The 22,420-nt window shown below is 36.5% G+C and overlaps 2 protein-coding genes across 5 annotated transcripts; both read right to left on the bottom strand.

The window, feature by feature from the left end:
• Positions 1 to 292: 292 nt before the first annotated feature.
• LOC101245852 (la-related protein 1A) lies at positions 293 to 12,691 on the bottom strand. Of its 2 annotated transcripts, none has more exons than XM_004241339.5 (14): positions 12,191 to 12,691; positions 10,494 to 11,034; positions 10,045 to 10,207; positions 9,572 to 9,662; positions 9,239 to 9,310; positions 8,234 to 8,667; positions 7,343 to 7,412; positions 4,241 to 4,345; positions 3,823 to 4,163; positions 3,499 to 3,642; positions 3,272 to 3,335; positions 2,307 to 2,452; positions 2,007 to 2,111; positions 293 to 812 (listed from the first exon to the last, which is right to left on the bottom strand). In XM_004241339.5, exons 1-14 carry the CDS (start codon positions 12,446 to 12,448, stop codon positions 656 to 658), a joined length of 2,691 nt encoding a protein of 896 aa, XP_004241387.1. In that variant the 5' UTR covers positions 12,449 to 12,691; the 3' UTR covers positions 293 to 655. The 2 variants fall into 2 exon arrangements, with proteins under 2 accessions (XP_004241387.1, XP_069155534.1); XM_069299433.1 differs by having other exon boundaries at positions 10,494 to 11,704; positions 12,191 to 12,617.
• Positions 12,692 to 13,605: 914 nt separating this feature from the next.
• AGO4B (Argonaute 4B) lies at positions 13,606 to 22,231 on the bottom strand. Of its 3 annotated transcripts, none has more exons than XM_026031294.2 (23): positions 22,040 to 22,231; positions 19,204 to 19,440; positions 18,900 to 19,105; positions 18,582 to 18,818; positions 18,271 to 18,407; positions 18,097 to 18,194; positions 17,922 to 18,019; positions 17,628 to 17,796; positions 17,427 to 17,543; positions 17,242 to 17,349; positions 17,094 to 17,156; positions 16,803 to 16,916; positions 16,561 to 16,726; positions 16,362 to 16,474; positions 16,121 to 16,258; positions 15,912 to 16,042; positions 15,313 to 15,378; positions 14,873 to 14,936; positions 14,673 to 14,784; positions 14,523 to 14,596; positions 14,336 to 14,430; positions 14,201 to 14,232; positions 13,606 to 14,118 (listed from the first exon to the last, which is right to left on the bottom strand). In XM_026031294.2, exons 2-23 carry the CDS (start codon positions 19,429 to 19,431, stop codon positions 13,943 to 13,945), a joined length of 2,742 nt encoding a protein of 913 aa, XP_025887079.1. In that variant the 5' UTR covers positions 19,432 to 19,440; positions 22,040 to 22,231; the 3' UTR covers positions 13,606 to 13,942.
• Positions 22,232 to 22,420: the final 189 nt, after the last annotated feature.

The raw sequence follows: 22,420 nt of genomic DNA, 5'->3' as shown, positions 1-22,420 counted from the left end.
CGGAAACAAATACTTCGGGATATCTTATAGGACTGTTTGATAAATGTCATTAGAACCAATATCGCTAAAGACTTTAGAAACATGTACAAAAAGCATTAACCGATCATCAAAATTTTTTATGTATACCCACTTACCCGTCTAAATTCCATATGTAAGATATTCATCTTTCATATTCCTATAAAATTTGTTACTTAAGACTCTCTTAAGTAACAACTATACCTTGACTACCCATGACAATCATAAGGACGTTAAGCAAGCAAATGGAAATACACACAAAGAAAGGACAACAAAATAGAGTTTAAAAAGGTCTCAATTATCTCAAAGTTCTAAAACTAGTTTTTTTTTTTTTTTGGTAGTTTTACATTTTTTTATTTTTTTTTTTCATTTTTATTTTGTTTTCAACTTCCTCCTATATGTACACCTTATAATCCTAAGATGAAAGTACAAAAAGGCACAAGGTTGCATCCCCTCATGGTAAAATTTTAGCTCAACCTCGGAGGTAAAAATTAACCAACCTCACAGAAGCTCTATATACAAAATTTTTGCCTTGATCATCTCAGAAAGCTAATTCGGCAACTTGAGCTCATTGTATGGACTGTAAGGCATCAAAATTCGCTGACAGACGGTTCAATGAAGCTGAGAATCACACTGTTGGTTAGTGACCGTCCTCCTTTGTGCTTGCACTGGCACCTCCTCTGGCATGTTTAAAGTCATCCAAATTTCGGAACTCTTCTCTGAGTAGTCTATCCAGTTCTGGAAGCTTCTTCAAAGGTGCTCTCTGACCTCGTTGCTGACGGAAATGGTGAAAGGCCCTTCCAGAATGATTGCAGTAAGATCATGTTAGTAAGAGCATAAAAATACTTCCAATAAAAAATCTAGGTATCAACAAAAGCAAAGTTGATGTGTACAATATCATCTCTAAATCAGCCTGTCCGCAACACCTTCCCCGACATACCCGAGTTTTTCCTTTTAACAAAGGGAAAAGGTGGTCGGATGCACTATATGCCCCATTCGTGTACATGGGGAATCCTCCCCACTTTTTATTCAATAGTCACTCAGAACTAAAGTCCACTATAAGGTATATGTTTTGTTTTACTTGAGTCAGAAGTGCTCATGGTTCAATTGGTCTCAAGTTCATTATTGAAGGTTATGATCGCTAGCTTCTTCATTTGCAACTTAGGTTACAGGTATATGTTGGTTTCAGTAACACACTTCATTTGCAGCAGTAACCTAAGTTGCGCGGACGCTTAAGCAAGCAAGCAATAGTCACTCAAAACTACAGTCCACTATTAAGGGATTCTTTCAAAGTCCCTTACTGCTGTGATAGAGGGAGATCCCTTGAAGTTTTGCCCATGGCGCAAAAGAAGAGGTCAAAAGTTCGAGATCATCAATTTCCAAGGTCATTGGTGTAATTTCCTGTGTGATAGATCAACAAGAGCTTCACAACCAGGAGTTCCTCTAAAGAAGGCAGCAAAAATTGATCATGGCATGTCACCATGATGCTTAATACCGAAGCTGTGGGGGTCCCAGGGGAGGAGAACGAGAGAAGAAAAAGAAGATCAAAATGCACAAGAAGAAACTACAGGAACTTGGAAGGGAAAAAAGAAAAGCAAACAAAATCAAGCCTGGAAGAAACGATTCAAAGTAAACTCTTCCATTCGTGTTACAGTTGGCTATGAATAATGCTGTATTCAGAAACCATTTTTTAAGGGAGCATTGCCTCTCTAAAATTAAGAGATTAAAAAAACACAGAACATGGATCACTGAATGAAGTGAATCTAAAATTGGAAAGGCAAGTAATCAGAGGCTTAAAATGATTCAGAAAACATAGGTTCTAATTTGGGGCTTAAACAATTACTATAAAAGAGCATCCTATCCACATGATACCTTAATTCCCAGTGTTTTGATCCTTCAATATCAGTCGGAGTCTCATAGTTTTCACAAAAAAAAAAAAAGGAGGAAAGGACACGGAAACGAGAACTTTCAAACAAGGTAAGGTATATTACCAGTACTTCTCAAGGCCGTAAAGGTTTCCCCTATTGTAGGTGTCAAGCGTCAATCTCTCAAAGTCGTCATAAAGGTCCTCTCTAAATTCCTTTTCCAAACCGTAACTGAAACACAAACACAGTATAATGAGCAGTCAAATAAGTATGTCAGAAGGAAAAGAAAGTAACTGTTGAAGTTGCATCACATGGAGGTGGATCTAGAAAAGAACAGCTGAAGGGTTTAAAAGTAAAAGGGAAAACAAAACATGTCATATTTCTCCCCTTCTTTCCATGCAAGTCACAATAGCATGTAAACACTACCTATAAAATCTAAATAGGCACTCCATCCCATAGTTATAATTAGCAGCTGCATCTTCTTGAGCCATCTTTTGGAACTCATTGTACATAGAACGTATGAACATGTTCCGCAGAAAATACGACCAAAACCTGTACAGTGTATTCATTTCCTGCATGTCAAAAGATAAGAACCTTTAGAGAAAATTAATTTATGCAATTTAGCACAGAAGTAAACAGCCAAATAAGCAGTATATGGACAAATAGATGCATCATACATGTGTGTATGCATAGACAGAGATGAGTTAGAAACCTCTCATTATGAGTTCAGCCAATTGGTTAGTAAGAATATTGTTCATTTATAAAGTTTGTAAGCATTCATATGATTCCTTTCAAGCAATACAAGGTTTGCAAATTCAAGAGAACTGTTCTTTTTGTACAGATCTATTTTAAAATTGGATCTACCAACAAACAGTACCTTTTAGGTAAAGAATAGTACTACTTGTGAAGATTTGCTTCATAAGTGGGTTTTAAACAAAGAGTACCTTCTAGGTACTGGAAAATTTGTTTTTCTTCATGAGGGCACTGGAAATTTTCTCTGTGTCAATACTTGGATAAATTTCTCAGAGACCTAATGTTAGAACATTCTAGTAATATTTTGTTACTATCTTGGTGCAGCAATAATAAGATGAGCTTTGACTGGTCAAAACAAAAACCTCAAGGAAGTCAATGAAATCATGAAACAAATTTCACATTATACATAAAGAGATTAGTCATCTTTATTTTCATATCCCACCCCTGAAATGAACTTGCAGAATAAGAGTGATAAATTCCTCACATTTTATGCCCTTATACAAGAAGCAATTCACTGTTATTAAATTTAATATATTTCCTCTTTGTTTCCTTTCTGTAATCCTCAAGGAGACGGTGATGCTATTATGGAACTAGTACATCAAACACAAGCCAATGCAGAACAAAAATTAAGTAGGCACCTCACTGCAACCAATTCCAAGTTTCTTGCGATCAGTCAGACAGCGCTTATGATACTTCTTGTACCTAAAAGATGGAAAATCCAAAACCAACGTTCAGGAGCGAAAAGAGATGCACAAGGAATATATGTATAAGTCAGTGCACATGCAGACCCGCGCATGAACAGATGCATGCACTTGAATACAAAATGCATAGAACACCAACTCCTATTGAAAGTAAATCTACTCACAGCTGCTGTGTAAAACCATTTTCTTGTAGCAGCTTGTGACTTGGATGCTGGAAGGGTGGAAATGGTTTAGGCATGGAACCAACTGGCGGACTATTACTAGCAAGATTGCTGTGCGGAGAGGCACTCAACTTTGAAGGCCTAGACCTGTAAACAGAAGTTCAGGTAACTAAGTTATTGTGTAACAACCCAGAACTGTTTTCACAATGTCCCTAATAATCATATATTCATAGACTTGCATTTGCTCTTTGACAAAATAATTAAATAATCTCAAACATATTACAATACACAACTACATTAGAACAACACCAGGGATCCAGAACATACACATGACTGTCAGGAGGTGTAGAACCAAAGAAAAACCCAACTGAATCGCTAGGTGGACTTTCAGATATTGCTCCTACACTGTTCCGAGAAACCCCATGATTCCGGTAATTTCCAGAAAACAGCCGCTGCTTATGTATTGGATGTGGCTTAGCAAATCCTTTGTTTTGCTTTCTCCGGGAGTTGGAACTTCCAGGACCTTCAGTGTTTTTTCCTCCAGAAGAATGATCGGCATACTTTGATTTGGATAAAGCAGCACCAGTACCAAAAGACCTACTAATGTCATCTCTAGGATCATTATTGGAGTTGTTAGATCTATGACTGGATCGTGTAGCTTTAAGCTCCTGGAAGATGAGAGATCAATATAATACTGTATTAAGTTGAATAGGGAAAGAATGACCTTATTAAAGCAACCACCAACCTGCTCATAGAAGTAGAGACCATCATTTATTGCAGAAGCAAGCTCAGTAGATATTGGTTTTGATTCTTTTCCAACAGTTCCAGATACCTGAGATGCCCGAGTGTTCTGTAGAAAATCCACACAGATGAGGTAATTAGCCTAATTAACAATCAAAGCCCATAGTGTAGCAGAAATAATAGAGGCAATAGAAGTCGTGGTTATTTTTGGATATGAAAAAAAAAGGCTGTTTAAGCACAACAGCTCATTTTTCCACATGCTTCTTCAAAGCTGCATCAGCTGCAATATCTTAGCTTTTCCATGAATTTGGCCAAAACTTTTGTCTATAGGGCAACTGATTTTGGAACTTATTGATTGATGGGACAAACTATCCTAGTCATGCAAGTTAAAGGCTGGCAGATGAAAGACTTGTAAGGAACACAACCAACCCCAGCTGTCAATAACAAGGCTGCAAATTACAATTACCTTTCTAAAAACAAAAATATGAAGTGATGCATCTAGTGAAATCCCAATAAAATCCCATATTGACTACAGGAGTCCAGCTTCGGAAGCATAGGAATCCTAAACACCATTCCAAATGTACACTCAAAAAAGAAGGGCTCATAGATAATTAGCTACTGCTTGGTGCCTTAGAGAAATTAACTAATCACCTACTGAGAAAATAGAATACCTAATTAGCTAATGCCTAGTGACTAAAATAAGGAAATAAATTAATGGCAATTTTAATTGAACAAGTAAAGTGACATGGCAAATTCAATTATTAAATTAATAAACTAAAAAAAACACAAAGAAATAAAAGCTGAAGAAGAAGAAATAAGAGAAGACAAAAACGGGGATTTATACGCACTACGCAGCAATATACGCAACGAAGAAGAAAGAACGGGAAAAAAACAGTCTGCTTATAGACGCAGCATCGAGACAACACTGCTTGTGATTACTAACACAATTTAGTAACTTCTTTTTATTTTTATAATGGTGTCGGTTAAGTAGCTTGGCCCACCTCGATTAATCTACCGAGTACATTCTAGCTCCCACCTGCACAAGTATTGGTTAACTTTACCCACACCAACACCTAAGAACCCATATAGCATAGCCTCAATTGCAATTGTACATTGGCTCCCAAGGTTGTTACCCAAATCTTTGACCGCTTGGCCACCCCCTTGGAGCTTACACTATGTAATAACTAACAATGACGACAAAAAGCTATTTTCAAGTTTGGTGTATTTTTCTAATAGTTATTTGTGGTTCATATATAGAAACAAACTTCTGCATAGGCGGGAACCTGTGGCTGTCCATTCACATCCTTTTGAAAACTTCCTCCTAACTGATTTATTTGGAATGCAAATATTCCATTAAAAGCAAAGCATTTATAGGATGTTGGTCCGATATTGACATAACATCAATTGCTATATAACTTGAAAATACCTTCTCATTCTTGAGCTTAATCATCAGATTGTGTGTCGGAAGGGGAACAAGACATTTCTTTTCATATTGATTCTACATAGTCTGTGCACTCAAAGTGCAAGGGACTACAACCTAAAACCAATTTATTGCTACATCAAGTCTGCTTGAGCAAGTTTCCTGTTACTTTGTGGGGTAATGCTGCAAGCCTCTTCCTAGGTATCGATCCACTGGCAGATCTTCAGCGAGACCAGGAATTCCTATTTATTTTATTTTTTTCAATTGAATTTCCAGTTTAGCTCAAGGCACCCCTAGTCCTCTTATTTTTGTTTTTCAATACAAAAATTAATTTTTCTTATAATATGAATAAGTAGGTATCTCAGGCATCTTACTGACAAATACATTATCTAATTAATAATTAGTAAGTTATAATCACTCAACAGCAGTTAATGCATGTCCACTATGTTATGGTCCCCGGATATGGATCTGGTTATGGGGCGTTGTAGTGTGAAATCTAATGTTTTCTTTGTACGACCTATGGTGCTGGTTCGTTAAGAGAGAGAGAACCTACAACCTCTTGAGTTTGAAGTACTCAAAAACTTGAATAATTTTTCTGCTTATATTTTCACAGTCACCAGATAGTTTAAATACAATACTTGTAAAATAACTACCCCTAGAAACTAGGGCATGACTTACTAACTTAACTGGAATTAAGGACTGCACTATTACAAGACTGCACTATTACAGGAAAATAACTGCATTATTACAGGAAAATAACTGTTACTAAAGAGAAATTACTGCATAACTATTGGATAACTAAGGAGTGGTAACACACCACTGATGTGGTCAAGTACCTGAGGACCTGGATTGTCAATGTACAAAATGAGGCATGCACATTAATTAGGAAAGCACCTGAGGCAGGAGGCCCCACATTTTCAAAGTACAAAACAAGGCATAGGCATTAATTAGGAAATGAAATAAGGGTTGAACTATATAGTTCAAATCCCATAAATTCTTTCACAACTAGATTGGCACAAAGTATTGAATAGGATCCTCTTGTAATTGCATAATCAGAATATCAGCTGGACCCAAAGGGAAAGACTGCCAGTAAGAATGCCCACATGTCTGTAAATTCTTCCCCAAAATTGAAATACTTGTTACTAGAACTATAAACCAAGGAAAAAATATAATACGATTTGTGGCATGTCGTGAAAGTAATACAATGTAAATTCTATGTCAATTCATCGGTTAAAAGAATCAAATATTAAATCTCCCATATTTTCGCATCCAGAAACTAATATCACCAGGATCATACAAGACCTGATTGTACCTGTAACATAAAATAGGAGTCTATCCTTCAGTTGTTAATGCATGTAGTAAAACTCTTAGGGATCGTTTGGTGTGAGGGATACAGATAAATAGTGATGGGATAAGAAAATAGTGATTGGATAAAATTTTTGTATCTTGTTTGGTTACCATGTTCGTAATAACTTATCCCACCATTGACCATTTATATCATAGTGATGGATAAGTTATCACAAGATAGCTATCCTACGATAACTTTTTCCCAACCAAACGACCCCTAAGGAGTAAGTTTGACATAAGACAAGTGAAGTCTAAACACGTGACAACAAATTCAAAGAAAAAAATATCTTCGGAAACTGAATTCACCCAAATAGAAGACATGGAAAGCTATTTTCTTACCCGAGTTACAATGACAAGTTTCTCAATAGCCTCGTCATTAACGTACATCTCGTCATCTTCTTCCTCAACTCTTCATGAAGCAACACCACCAAGATTTAACAATATAGTCAGCAATATTGAACCAATAAGAGATATTTGATCATACAAAGTCTGTCCTCACAGTATGATTTGGTTGTTCCATGTGGAGTTAACAGATGAATCAAGTAACACTGATAGCAATTACCATAAATTCTTTTCTTTTTTGAGAGAAGGCAAGTATTATTGATATCAAATCTAGCACTAAGAAAGAACAGTAGTTACATCCAAAAGAAGAAACAAAAAAGAAGAGTCTAACCTGGTTATCTACACAAAAGATTCTATGAATTGTAACAGGGACCACAAAAGAAAAGAATTTTTAACCTATTTCGGGCAAGCAGATGACTTCCTACCAGCTATAGTAAGAAGATCAAGGTCCAAAAGCTATATATTTTTTGAATATGCCCACAGGCATAACCAGTCTCCTTCAAATACATACCAAATCTCAATTTATGGAAGCAAATCAAGTATATAAGTATCGCTATATGATTTTTTGAGGGGGCAAATGTTAAACATGCATATAAAACAGGTTTTTTACCTTGACCTTACTAGCAAACACAAGACACCTATAATATTAACCAAATTGGTTAGATTCTGGGAGGAAAGAGATGTTCAAATTTGCAGTGTACAAGTAAATGAAGCATCATATGACCAAATTGCATTAGATAAGCTGAATAGCAACATATGTAAACAGCAGTGCCAGTCTTCAGCATATCTTTGTGTAGAAACAAGCCAGCTATGAAGAAAAACCAAGAGAAATTCTAACAAATTCAGATAAGAAAATAAGCAAAACAAAGTTACTGAAATCGTCTATACCTTCCACTCAAAGAGGACTGGTCCTTTTTATTTTCAAGCTCCATCTCTTCATCAAGCATAAATGTGCTCGAGAAATCATTAGATAAGTCGTCTACATTCTCTTCTACAACATTTGATGCCATAACCATTCTTGCATCACCACTTCCTTTGTCAACTCTGTGAGTTGGACCACGGAATCCAGATTTCTTCCTACTGGTTTCTGCTTTACTAAACACTGACACTTTTTTAGCATGTTTCTCTAATGATGCAAGCTCACCTACACGATTTTCTTGGGAAAATCTGACTTGAAATCCATCCTCTTTATTTTCATTGACCTCATCCTTCTTTATAACCTTCCCCACTGAGTGTTCCACCGGGGTCAAAGGGGATGATTTCTGATCAGCACTAGCTGAAACCCACTTTGACCATTCATCACGTCTTCTCAACTTGTCTCCCTGCAGAAATTAAGCAAACAACACATTTATAAATAAGGACAAAGGGACAGAAGTATTTAATGTAGAAGGCAAAGAAAAACATAAATCTACTGATAGGCTAACTCCAAAACTCTCTCTACTAGCAAATTGCAAAATTAGTCTCGATATATTTACCCAAGTTGCAAATTTGTTATGATGGCGTGAAGTCAGTAGGAAAGGAAAGACCAGGAAGGGAGAATCCGGAGCAGCAAATAAGAAGGAAAACCAAGCAGGGAAACCTACAAGTTGAACTTTACCTTTCTGTTTCTTTTGTTTCGTCTTTGCTATACTTTTTGTTTATTTTCTTCTTTACTTATCCTGTCTGAATTTCTTTACTTCATTTTTACCTTACGTGGAGGTCTTAGTCTGCCCAACAGTACACCAAGGGACCATTTTGGAAGCAATTAAAAGATGTTTAGGATACAATACAAACAGCTTAGTAAAAGAAAATTGGAACATATATGTAAAAATTAGTTGGGAAATTTACTTTTTTTCATGCCAAAAGGAAAGGAAAGAGACAATGGGCTACTCAAGCAAAGGGAAAGCATTTTACCTTTACTTCAACAGTGCTTGAAGCCTGCAATGCATCAATGATAAATGCTATATCTGTACTCATTTTTTTAACCTGAAGCAGAAGTGGGAAAAAGAATATCTGCAATCAGAGCTATTTCATTTCACAGAAAGGATAAATGCTTAAATGTGTCAGACAATGTAAAAGACGAGAATGGAATGGACCAAATCCAAGTTTGACACATGAAAAACTAACGGATTCAGTCTCAAAAAAGAAAAACTAACGGACTTCAATATTTTTTTGAAAAAAAACACTGCATCCTATCAGAAACTCTAGCATAAATGAGACTGTTTCTGAGAAGTTTTGAGATTATACCCTTTTGAACTCAGCGATACTAGAGATTGGAACCCAACCTTGATCGTCCATTAAGGTAAGCAAGAAGCGATCATTCTGCAAATTCTGATCACTGCCAACGCAAAAGAGACATATTTTTTATATCAATCTACAGTAGTCAAAAAATTCTAGGACAATTGCTGGCAAAGTAATTAACCCACAAGAGATGTATCTATGCAACAATACTTCTTTTTTGATTGGTCTATGCAACAATACTTCTTGAAATATAAATCCCTAAAGAGTGGGATCATCCTCATTATGAACTTCAACATGTTATTTTAAGGAGTGTCCATGAAAAGGTCACCTACTATTATTCCTGCCCTACAAGATTACAACTGTAACTATACAATACCAATGAAGATGCAAAGAGTACCACAATCAGGGAATAATTACATCTATTCAAGTAAACATTAAGACAACCAACACAAATAGAACTTTTATCTTGATGTGATCACCTGAAATAGTATTCAATTTGCTTCAATATGCTCTCTCTCAAAGCTAATGCAGGTGATGGTGGAGTAGAGGCTCCAGAGCTAACAGAATGTGGGACAAAGAAAGGTGGGTAAGGAACTCTCACAGGAGTGGGAGAAGGAAGAAAATATATAGCTCCTGGATGACCTGTAAAATAGTCAGTAGTCATTCACTTTTAAAAACAAATCAAATAAACAATTAACTACACTGATAGAGATGAACTGTTAAGGAGAAGGGGTAACAGTAGATAAGGTCAATATTAGCGCCATCAGCAAACCACCATTAAAAGAGAGGGAGAAATAGGAGCGGTACAACTTAAAGGTAAAAAGCCAGGGATATCAAGCTACTTTTGATGGTAATTGCCATATGCCAATTTTGTATTTTTAAGAATAATGAGGTCACTTATTCAAGAAATTAGTTATGCAAAAATTACCAGGAAAATTTGCACCATCCATGTAGCCCGGGGCTGGACCAAAATATGGAGGCCTTAGGAAAGGCCTTAGCCCCATACTTTGTTGCAGCTGAATGTCATCTTTAGAACCCACAGATCGCTGATTAGACAAGCTTGAACTAAACTGGCTACCTCGCTCTTGTGTATTAGGTCTTCCTCTGTAGAATTTGGCATCATGGTCATTTGGATCCCCTCGTGATGGGGGGCGAAACCCACCATTTATAGGGGGTACAAAAGCTTGAGATGCAGCATCACCATCAGACCTAGCCACGTGACCTTCAGCTCCTGAGAAAGACCCTCGAGGGGGCTGGTATGCATACCCTGGAAGAGGAATATGTGGCATAGGTACCATACTTTGATAAAAAGGAGGGAATCCTGATTGGTGGTAAGCCAAGGGCACAGGAAATGATGGCACACCATTTTGGTTGTGCCTATGCACTGGTCTTTGTTGAACTGCGGATGATGACTTATTTGAAGATTTGGCACTAGAAGACCCATGGAACTTTAGCTGCTCACCTCGGACCTACAATACAACATATCATCAAATATATTTCATGGTAATACATCCTAGTTAATGGTAGTAGGGAATAAATCCATCCGCAGAGGTGTAATGACGGACAAAGTTGCCATATTAAGAACCTATTTGAATGTGCCAGATATGATGCAGTATCTTGCAAAGTTATAAAGACAAAGTATTACTTCAACAGACAATCAACAGACATAGAACAATGACTAATCAGTTTTGACATTTAAGCTGAAACAGATGGAAGAAAAGCACACTACAAAAACATCAAAAATCTCAAAAATTATGACAACCAAAAGAACTACATCTTAAACCCACGCTACATGGATCAGCTACACAAGACCACAATATCTATTCGGGTGACTGTTTCTGCAGCAGTACACTTCTTCTCTAGCAATTGTTCGGCAATACTACACCTTTTTTTGGTAACCAACTTGGTGACATCTCTCAGCTTTCTAGTGACAATTCCAGCGGCAACGAGCGTCTTTCCAATAATCGTTTCGATAGCACCAGTACTATTCCGACCAGCATTCTGCCATTTTTTGCAGCAAAATTTTCATGAACAACAATGCCACCTCTTATAGTAGATGCTCCAGCAACACTGCCTCTTCAGATAATTCAGCCAGTTACTTTTCAACTTCCCAAATAAACATTTAAAATGCTTGCCGCCCTGAACTTGGAAGGTGAACTCAAAATGTCAAGAGAATCATTCAGAATGTCGTATCTTTCAGAACTCATTCACTTCCAGACATTCTCTTGTATAGAACAATGTTACTAACATCAAAATGATGCAAACCTAATTCCTTATGAAATATTAAATTTTATTATTCCCTTTCTCAGTAAATTGAAACATTTTGTTATTATATCAAACAATTTTAGTGTGTAAAATATTAAATACTAGTTCTGTGCAAAACAATGACATAGTCAGATTATCTTCATTCCATATCTTCCCTTCTTTCTCCATGTATATATACAATCAAAGATACACTTAAAAATGGCGTCTTTATAGTTCAAAAACCAACTAGGTAAACAACTCATCACATATACCCACAAATATTTTTCCCCTTTACACAACAATCGCAAATCAATACAAACAACGAATAAAAAAAAAAGAGTACTTTAAATCTAATGTAATTAAAAAAAAAATCAAACTAACCTTGTCAGAAGCAACATTGCGGCTGCCAATCTCCTGCTGCGGCGGAAGTGACGGCAACTTAGCGGCGGAACTAGAATCACCAGACTTAATCATCTGCTGAGCATCAGCAAGTGCCGGCCAGGAATCAGAATCATCATCCCCTGACGACGCAGAACCCTTATCCGCCGGCACCGGCGCCGGCGCCGGAGTCTTCCACGGCGACTTTGGAGGCTCAATCACCTCCTTCTGATCATCTCCAGTACTCTCATTTTCCGCCATAGTCAGCAACTTCTATATATAAATATATAAATTCAAATTAGTGATACTCCGATGAAGAAAAGGCGAAAACGGCGGAGGTTTACAGTGGTGTGTGGTGGCTGAGAGAGAGATACTACTAGGGTTGATGAGTGTTTCAGACAAAGAGACAAAATATTGAATGTTGTCAAACAGTGACGGATTCACTCTATGCACTATATTTATACTTCTAACGCGAAATTCGTTTAAGTCCGTCTATTTTTATTCGTTCCCTATTTACTCCCATATCCTTATTAATAATAATTGGGATAACTTGTCTTGGAATTGAAATATTATCGTTATCGTATTTATCCAAACATAACTTATTCTCCAACGAAACGACTCTCTGAAGGACAAAAAATAAGATTAAAGTTTTACGATAAGTATAATCAATTTCATTCTTTTAAATTACATAGAAAAATAATTTTAGTTAATAACAAGGATAAATGAGAGGTAAACTTTTATTTTCATTTTTTCAAATTAAATACTAGTAAAAGTGAATTTTAGTTTAAATTTAAATATAATAGAGAAGTGAAAAATGAATAAATTGAGTAGTAAATATTTGTTTTTGTCTCAAAATAATTATCGCTCTTAAATTCAAGACAAAAGTATTACTTTTCCAACTACACATTCTATATTAAAAAACTAATTTTTCTAAATAGCGTTCAACTTTTCATAAAATATCTAATAAATAATAATATTTAAGTAGATTTTATTTTATATTAATTTTTTTTTAATAGATGTGAACTGAGGTAGAATGGATTTATTTTGATTGAAAAAATATAGGTATTCCTGATTTTAGCTACAAAAGAGAGAAAATTGGACTAATTCAGACTATAAAAAATTTATAGATATTCTCACTATTATTCTGGAAAATTTTACGGACTGTTATCCAATTTTTATTTGCTTATCTCCAAATTTATTTATTTTTTTGAAATAATGAAAAAGTCGCTTAAATTTTGCATAAAAATTATTTTTCAAAATACCATTTTTTGTAACTTACAACAAACATTTTCTAACAAAGGTGGGGTTAAGAGTGTGTCTAATCAGTATCAAAGAAAATACTTTTTGTTTTTTTTGGTTTAGTTAGTTGAAAAAAATATTTTTTTTGCAAAAAACAAGTTCCTTAAAAACGAGGAAAATAACTTCCCTAATAAAAGCGGGAAAAAAACAAGTTATATATTACCATTTACATATAAAAAAGCATAATTGATGCATAGTCACACCACCAGGTTAATCTCTATGCATTTTACAGATACATAGCAAAATTGTTCAGGAGAACAGAAGCGCGAAAAATATGCATGAGACCTGAATATGGCAACAGACCTAGTATTGTACCGCATAACTAAGTTGTTTTTGGGAGGTCACTAGGACAAGGTTCGTACTCCAAGTGCTGTCAAACTAGAGCTATTTACAGAAACCATTTGTCTAGAGCATACATTAACCGCGTAGAGTAAAACAGGAGGTGGTGCACAGGCCTCAACAGAAGAACATGGAGCTAGCAACGTTCTCCTGAAGACGGGGCAATTGAGGAACAGTAACTGGACCAGCATTAGTCAGACCACCATGGCTTGACGATGTCTCTGATGCATCCTCGAATTTCATCCATTGACCCACCTGTGTGGCGGCCAAATGGGCATAACTTATCGGAGCCACTGCATATAATGTGGAAAAGGAAGTGAGGGCACAAGCTGAAGGAAAATATAACAGCACTTGTACAAATATGCTTATATTTACCAATGGATATAGCAGTAGTGCTTCTTTGGTACCTGCAAGAAGTGTGTATAATAATTAGAATTGACTGCAACTGCTATGATTTAAAAGTTCAAAACTCGGGCCAGCTTCGAAGAATCCAATTTATGCAATACTTACACATAGGACAGATTATGAACAAGTTCTTGAAGTTCATCAGGTGAGAAACCAACTTCATCCAACAACACATGGTAATGTGTAGGTCGAGTCGTACCCTACACAGCAATATCCAAGTAAACATCATATGATGATATAAACATAACACCAAACTTCAATGAATTGGCACAAAACAGAACAAATAACTCACAATCATTCCAGCATGGGCGCACAGATAGAAGTCATTGTTCCTTGGATGACAAACTTTGTTATCTATAATTGTCCCTGCAAAAAATCTGTGTAAACGAATTGATCCAGTGCTTTCGTTACAACTATAATTCGCTGCGACTTCTATTATTACCTGGTGGAACATTATCAGGAGATCCAGACTGGAAAAACTTTGTATGATGATTTTTCTGAGCAACAATGATAACAAACTTGGGCGACCACTTCTCATCTAGAAAATTGCAGGCCTACATGGATAGAACAGATGTGTTAGCACGAGAATCTCTAGTATTATCCAAATTATATATTAAGACAGCATTTATCGGAGTGCAGAACCTCAATGAGCTGGTCCAGTTCTATGTTTAGAACTTGATTAAATTGAGATTCACTGACACCATCCCTGACATTTTCAAAAGGGGCCAATAGCAAAACCGTCAAAGAAGTGTACAAAGTTCACTGCTACGTGACAATGTTAGGCAGGTGGAACACACGGTAGTGGTAATAACAACAAACGATGGAACAAGAGAAATATCAAGAGCTACTCCTCATGCCCAAGAGTTAGGTCAGCTACATGAATCCTCTAAAACAATAGATAAACGGGATAAAAATGGCAGAAAATGAGGTAGAACCATAAAAACTCACCAATGTCATGCTCAATAAAAATTTCTGAAGATTTAGACATTCATCACAAGTGTAGTGTCAATAAAAGAGCAATAGCACTTAGAATGTATATAATTTGCTGAAAGCAAAATGGTGAACAGGCTGGGTTAGATCACCTGAATACTATAATGTGCTCAGGCTTCCTTTTCCCGGAACTCACATAAAAATCTAGCAAAAGTTCCCTGCATTATAAAGGTTAAGTATTATCAGCAAGTTAATTCTGGGAAACCAAAAGGATACCACCAACAGAATTGTAAAAGTAACCCGCAAACCATTAGGCTATTAGTTTTAAACCATAAGAAATAGCAGCAAACCATTGGAAAGAGAAAACGAACTTTAAAATGCATAATATACTGATTAGAAAGATGTGCAATACAGCTGGGTATGGATTATACAGAAAATCACGGAACCAGTGGTATTTGAGTGAGGAGCTCATTCGGCATGAAGAAACTCAATCCATACTAACAAAGTATTAAGGCATCACAATTCTGGTGAAGCAACTCCCTCAAGAGTCGAAATGCAAAATGTAAATATCACCACAAAAATAAATTCATCTCCAGTGCAGCTAAAGCGACTCAAAGATCAAAATGTATATGTTAGAAAGCATAGCATACTCTATCATATAAGATTAAGTTCTGAACGGCCAATGTTAATTCACCCTGACCCAATAGAAAACAATCCAAGATAAAGTTAAACCTACAAAAACCAAACTCACCTCATAATCCCATCATCATCAGTGTCTGAAACTTTTTTAAATATGTTATCAATCATCTCCACTTTAGGAGATTGAGTGCGCACTGAAGCTCTATAACGAGATATTGACGGCCACTGCCTTGAACTCACAACCTGACAAAGCAATCGTATAAAATGAAATTCTTTGAAAAATTGGGTATAAAGGTAAGCAACGTCAATGAAAGAACCTACTGCAGCAATTGATGGAACATCAGACTGGCCGGGAGAGCCATGTGATACGTCCATTCCAAGAATCATGGTGGGGACCTTAGATACCATGGGGATGGAAGGAGAAATCTCCGCAGCTAACATAGAATTTAAACCACCAAGCTGCCAACAGAAACTGTGATGTTTAAGACTGATCCAGGAAATGATGGAAGAAAGTAAGGTGCCAGGATGATAGCACTGAACCAGATGCACAGAGAACTCTCACCTTAGCATTGATCTTAAGGAGAAGGTTTGTGAGATACTGATCATTAACTCTTCCAGGAGCCAAGCATTGAGTTACTATACCATGATCAGCCAGATTTTTTCGCTTCCATGGACCTTCAAGTTTCATCAGTCAATTGTTTTAGTAATTAGTACTTATGAGATAAGCTTAGTGGTCAACAGAACAAGCAAATCGGACTAACCATATATGTCACAATTTTTCCTCTCAGGAAGAAGACAGAGAAGAAACTTGGGGGCACCAGGAAGTTTTGACTGGATCTCTTCAAACATTTTGTCAACTCTGACAACAGGTGGAGCCCTTCTAAGCTGTGGAGACTCTTCAAACACTTCAAATGGAGCTTCCACACTCTGTAACGTTAAAACAGGAATAATGAAATCGTCCTTCCTTCTCAGTTTTTAAGTATCAGAAGTTGATAAAACATACAATTCCCTTCGTCTCTCCAAGTCTTGTCAAATCTCTGACTAGACCACGGACATCACAGCGTGCAGAAAAGTTCACAACAGCCCAACGCTCTACCTTTGCTGGCTCAAAGAATCTCTGCAGAATAGATGAAATGAAAAAAACTCAAAGCACATCTTAACAACCACTACACTGCAATACCAAGCTAGCATGTCATCATACGATTTCAAAGCCAATATCATCTTAAATGAGATTATGAGATGAACCCCATAGATCCTGCGGAAAAATCATATGTGAAGAAGAGTTCAACTATACCTTATTATTAAAGTTCCACCTTCCATTCCGGGTGAAAAGGTCATCTCCATTTCCAGCCTTCAACTGCCACATAAAGAATATATTACCTCAAACTCACTACATAAAGACTCAAAAATATAGCTAAAAGAAGTTATAATAGATAGCATACCTTAGGAGCAGGCAGTACGCGCCCGTCAACCTGGGTGAAGTTGCTACTGATTGAGACACCAGAAGAACGAAGCAGAGGCTCAGCATCATAATTGTTGATTTTGAGAGCCTTCCACAATCCAGTAGGAAATTAGTTAAGTATAACTAGAGCAAGCAAAAGATTATGTTAGGATAGAAGAGACCTACATTGCTCAAAATTTGCATTCTCTCCTGAGGCTTTTGCCTGGACTTCTCCACCAAGGAAGCCCTCTGAAAGGTGGACAAGGCTTTTGTGTACCTTTGCAATGAGACCAAAGTGCAGAGCTGTAACATTCAAAAAAAGAATTCAAAACTGCATGAACAAAAGACAGTACATAAAAACGGTTAACTTTAACTCAATATGTTTACCTCAATGGGGAAATAGGTAGGACGTTTAGGCTTTCCAACATTGAGGCACGGCAAATCGGCAGAATATCGCAAGTCTATGTTACGATGATTAACAAAGTAATCATAAACAGTCACTTCTGAAGTTTGCACTTCACCATCCTCATCTTTGCTCTTCTGCTTTAGAGTAAACCTAAAAATGTCAAGAGAATAAAATGAGCTTGCCCCATTACATTATAACAAATCAATGTTGACCATCCTGCACATGTGTGTATTAGTTGAGCCAAGGTAGAAATAAATAGATCATTACTAACATACATCTGCTCACGACAAGGTTTTTCGCTCAATCCAGTTATTTTGAATTCTTGGTTAGCGGGAGCAGTCTTCACTCGCAGGTTCTTCAACACGCGTTTTGCCTGATCAAGTGTAGAGAATACATTGCTTAGAACATGATTATACAAAAAGATAAATAATCAAATATATAACAGCACACCTTTGCCCAATCAAGTGAAAAGGGATCTTTTGCATTTTGGTTCGCTATCAGAAAGTCGACCACAGGCCCAGGTTGGATTATCATAGTGGTAGACACGTCTGTGATCAAGGAAACACAAAATATGAACCTCATTTCATTTGAGATAAGTATGAAACATGAAAGATAGATATTTACCAATGTTCAATGACAATCCCGACTGGGTGGTACGAAAACTTGAATGGAACCCTCGGCAGCCCAGAACACCACCGCCAACATCAGCAAAGTTCTTAGGATCATTATGGAAAAAGGATTGACGAACAAGTAAACAACCCCTAATATAAGAATAGTCATTATGTAACAATCAAGAGAGGCACAAAAATACTTCTGTAGTCATAGACACATAACTATTGACGAACAAGTAAACAACCCCCAATATAAGAAAAGTCATTATGTAACAATCAAGAGGCGCACAAAAATACTTCTGTAGTAATAGACACATAACTTACTGTTTTGCAGCATGCTGCCTTAAAATTATATCCAAAACTCGCAAGGCTTCTTGAGAGTTCTCAGACTCTTGACCTCGCAAAGCATTTGCAATCGCCTGCATTGGAATCTTGGCAGCAAAGCTAATCTCCACCTTATAAGTTTTAGATTGGTATGGCCGCCTTAATCTTTTCCTATCAGTTTCATTAGGAGGGCTTCCATGTCTGCCAGGGCTAGAGTTGCCATTGGTACCGTTGTTCCTGTATATAAGATGATAAAAAGTGTCAAACAACCAAAATAAGAACTAGGGAACACATTAAACTAAGCCTCTGAGAACCAACCGATTAGATGTTATGTCATCTAGTACAACTGTGAACTCTAGTTTATTTCTAGGTAGTGAACCGATGGTGAACAAACTCTTCTCCCCATCATATGCAAAATCCTTCCCAGCCAATTCTGTATCATATGTTTCATGCACTCTATCCAGAACTTTTCTGCCAATGCCTTTTCCCTCGACAGGTCGACCATCCTCATAAAATAAGGCAACCTGTTATCAGATATTGTTAAAAATGGCATGGAGTTGCATGATTGTATTGAGAAGAGAAAAGATAGGAGCATATCAAGGAGAGGTATGTGAAAACATACACTGTAATGAAAGAAGTGTCCATCAACATTAGACACGTTCACTTTAAAGTGATTGGTAAGGATCGGAATCTTTTGTCCCTTGCTTCCAAGGCCACGCCTTGCCATGGGAACACGTAAAACCTTCTTCTTCACTGGCTCTGGTTCAGCTTGTGCAGGAGAGAAATTAAGTGGAACAGGGGGAGGAGGAGGCAGAGCCTCTGTGGATCCACCATTCTCTTCTTCAGCCATTACCACAATCTTCTGTAAAGAAGATCACAAGTTCCAAAAGATCCTCAGAAAAACTGGAAAAGAAGTATGCAGAGATCTTTTCTAGGCAAAAAGATACACTTAGGAAGCAGTCAATAAAAGAAACTAAATGCATACAACTACTAATCACTTCCAGTCTTTGATCTAGTTTTAGACAAGTAATAACACATGAGATGACAATTCAAAAGGTGATAATGCATAATGAAATGCAAGTGAATTAACACCAAAAACATCTAGGATTGAAAAGACCCAAAATGCAGTATCCAACAGAGGTCATAACTAAAACAGTAACTCACTTTACAAATGAGTGCATGCAAATTGGTGAGTGCTAAGCCATGTATATTGGCCAGATTTTTTCATTAGAAGCCAAAAAAAAAAAAAAAAAAGAGAAGGTAACAAAATGTCGAAATACCCACATGCTATACATAAAGAATTTACCAAACTTGGCACAAAATAAGTCTTCTTCAGCTTACTGGTTTCAAAAAAAACATTTCAAGTGAAACAGCCTTGACCACCACAAAGCCCAGAACTTCCACTAGAAGCACAAAAAAAGGGGGGGAAACATATCCCAGATAGCATTTCAAGCACAAATAACAAAATACCCACATGCTATAATTCAAGAAAAACACCAAACTTAGTACAGAATAAAAAGTCTGCTTCAGCTTACTGGTTTTGAAAACAGCCTTCAACAAGCCCAGAACTTTCACTAGAAGCACCAAAAAAAGGGAACTTTTCACTATAATCACAAATAACATTTCAAGCATAGATAACAAAAACCCACATGCTTTACTTCAAGAAAACACCAAACTTAGCTCAAAATAAATCAAGTTAAAAGGCCTTCAAACACCACAAAGATCAGAATTTTTCACTATAATCACAAAAAAAGAGGGGTAAAAAACAAACCCCAGACAACCACATCCAAGTTATTACACAAATGACAAAATACACACGCTTTACTTCAAGAAAACACCAAACTTAGCTCAAAATAAGTCCTCTTTAGCTTACTGGATTTTTCTTTAAAAAAAGTCAATTTTAAAAGCCTTCAACATCACAAAGCCCAGAACTTTTCACTATAATCACAAAAAAGGGGGGTAAAAACAAAACCCAGATAGCGTTTCACCACATTCAAGAACTACATGGAAAACAAAATACCAACATGCTATACTTCAAGGGAGCACCAAACTTAGCTCAAAAAAAGTCTTCTTCAGGTAACTGGGTTTGAAAAATATGTCAAATTAAACAGACTTCAACACCACAAAATCAGAACTTTTGACTGTAAAAAAAAAAAAAGGGGGGGGGGGGGGGGGGGGATAAAAAACAAACCCCAGACAACCACATCCAAATAAATTACACGAATGACAAAATACCCACATGCTTTACTTCAAGAAGACACCGAAGTCAGCTCAAAGTAAGTCATCTTCAGCTTACTGGTTAAAAAACTATGTTAAAATCAAATAGCCTTCAACACCACAAAGCCCTAAACTTTCCACCAGAAGAACAAAGAAAGAGAGGAAAACAAACCCCGGGTAGCATTTCAACCACATTCAAAGAGCTACACATATAACAAAATACCCACATGCAATACTTCAAGAAAACACCAAACTTGGCTCGAAACAGTTTTGAAAATATGTCAAAGTTATAAAGCCTTCAGTCACCACAAAGCACTCAATTTTTTACCAGAAGCACAAACAGAGGGTTAAAAACCAAACTCCAGATAGCATTTCGACCACATTCAAATGACTACACAGATAACAAAAAATCCACATGCTATACTTCAAGAAAACACCAAACTTAGCTCAAAACAAGTCTACTTCAGTTTACTAGGTTCAGAAAATACATCATGTTAAAAGCCTTCAAACACCTCAAAGATCAGAACTTTTCACTATAACCACACGAAAGAGAGAAAAAAACAAACCTCAGACAGCATTTCAACCACATTACACTATTAGACAACAAATCCACATGCTATACTTCAACAAAACACCAAAGTTAACACAAAATAAGTCTTCTTCAGCTTACTAGGTTTGAAATATAAGTCAACTCAAAAAAGCCTCCAAACACCACAAAGACCAGAACTTTTAACTATAACCACAAAAAAGACGGGTAAAAAACAAACCTCAGGTAGAACTTCAATCACATTACAGTGTTAAACAAAATACCACATGCTATACTTCAAGAAAACACCAAAAAAATAAGTCTTCTTGAGCTTACTAGGTTTTGAAAGAATACATCAAGTTAAAAAGCCTTCAAAGACCAGAACTTACTATAACCACAAAAAAAGAGGTAAAAAACAAACCCCAGATAGCATTTCAACCACATTACACAGTTAAACCAAAAAACCACATGCTACATACTTCCAGAAAACACCAAATTTAACTCAAAATAAGTCTTCTTCAGCTTTCTGGGTTTGAAAAATAAGTCAACTAAAAAATCCTTCAAACACCACAAAGACCAAAACTTTCCACTATAACCACATAAAGAGAGGTAAAAGACAAACCCCAGATAGCATTTCAACCACATTACACAGTTAAACAAAAAACCCACATGCCATACTTCAAGAAAACACCAAATTTAGTCAAAACTACCATACCTAAAGCTCAAAAATGGCGGATGAAGAAACAGAGTGAAGAGGTGAAACCCTAATGTACGACAAAAGAGAAAATAAAAGAGTGAGGTTGTAGTTGAACTAGAGAGTGACAGCAACTAGTGCACCTAAAAACATTAACAACTGTAACTAATCACTCTCTTTGATCCCCACGTGTCCCTTCGTTACAATCTATGTTCTCTTCAAACTGTTTTTTCTTTTGTGGATAAGAGGAAAATCCAACACAAGGGCATAATAGTCTTCTTACAGCTTGTTTAGCGGTCACTTTCTGATTTATATATCCACTTGTTCACTTAATTTTATTATTTTCAAAAAATACATATATATATTTTTTGAAGTGCAAAATTTATTGGAAGCAGTTCTTAT

This window comes from Solanum lycopersicum, chromosome 6, assembly GCF_036512215.1.
Source record: "Solanum lycopersicum chromosome 6, SLM_r2.1".
Lineage (NCBI taxonomy): Eukaryota > Viridiplantae > Streptophyta > Magnoliopsida > Solanales > Solanaceae > Solanum > Solanum lycopersicum.
Note: the sequence above shows the minus strand (reverse complement) of the source record. Positions and strands in the feature narration are given on the sequence as shown.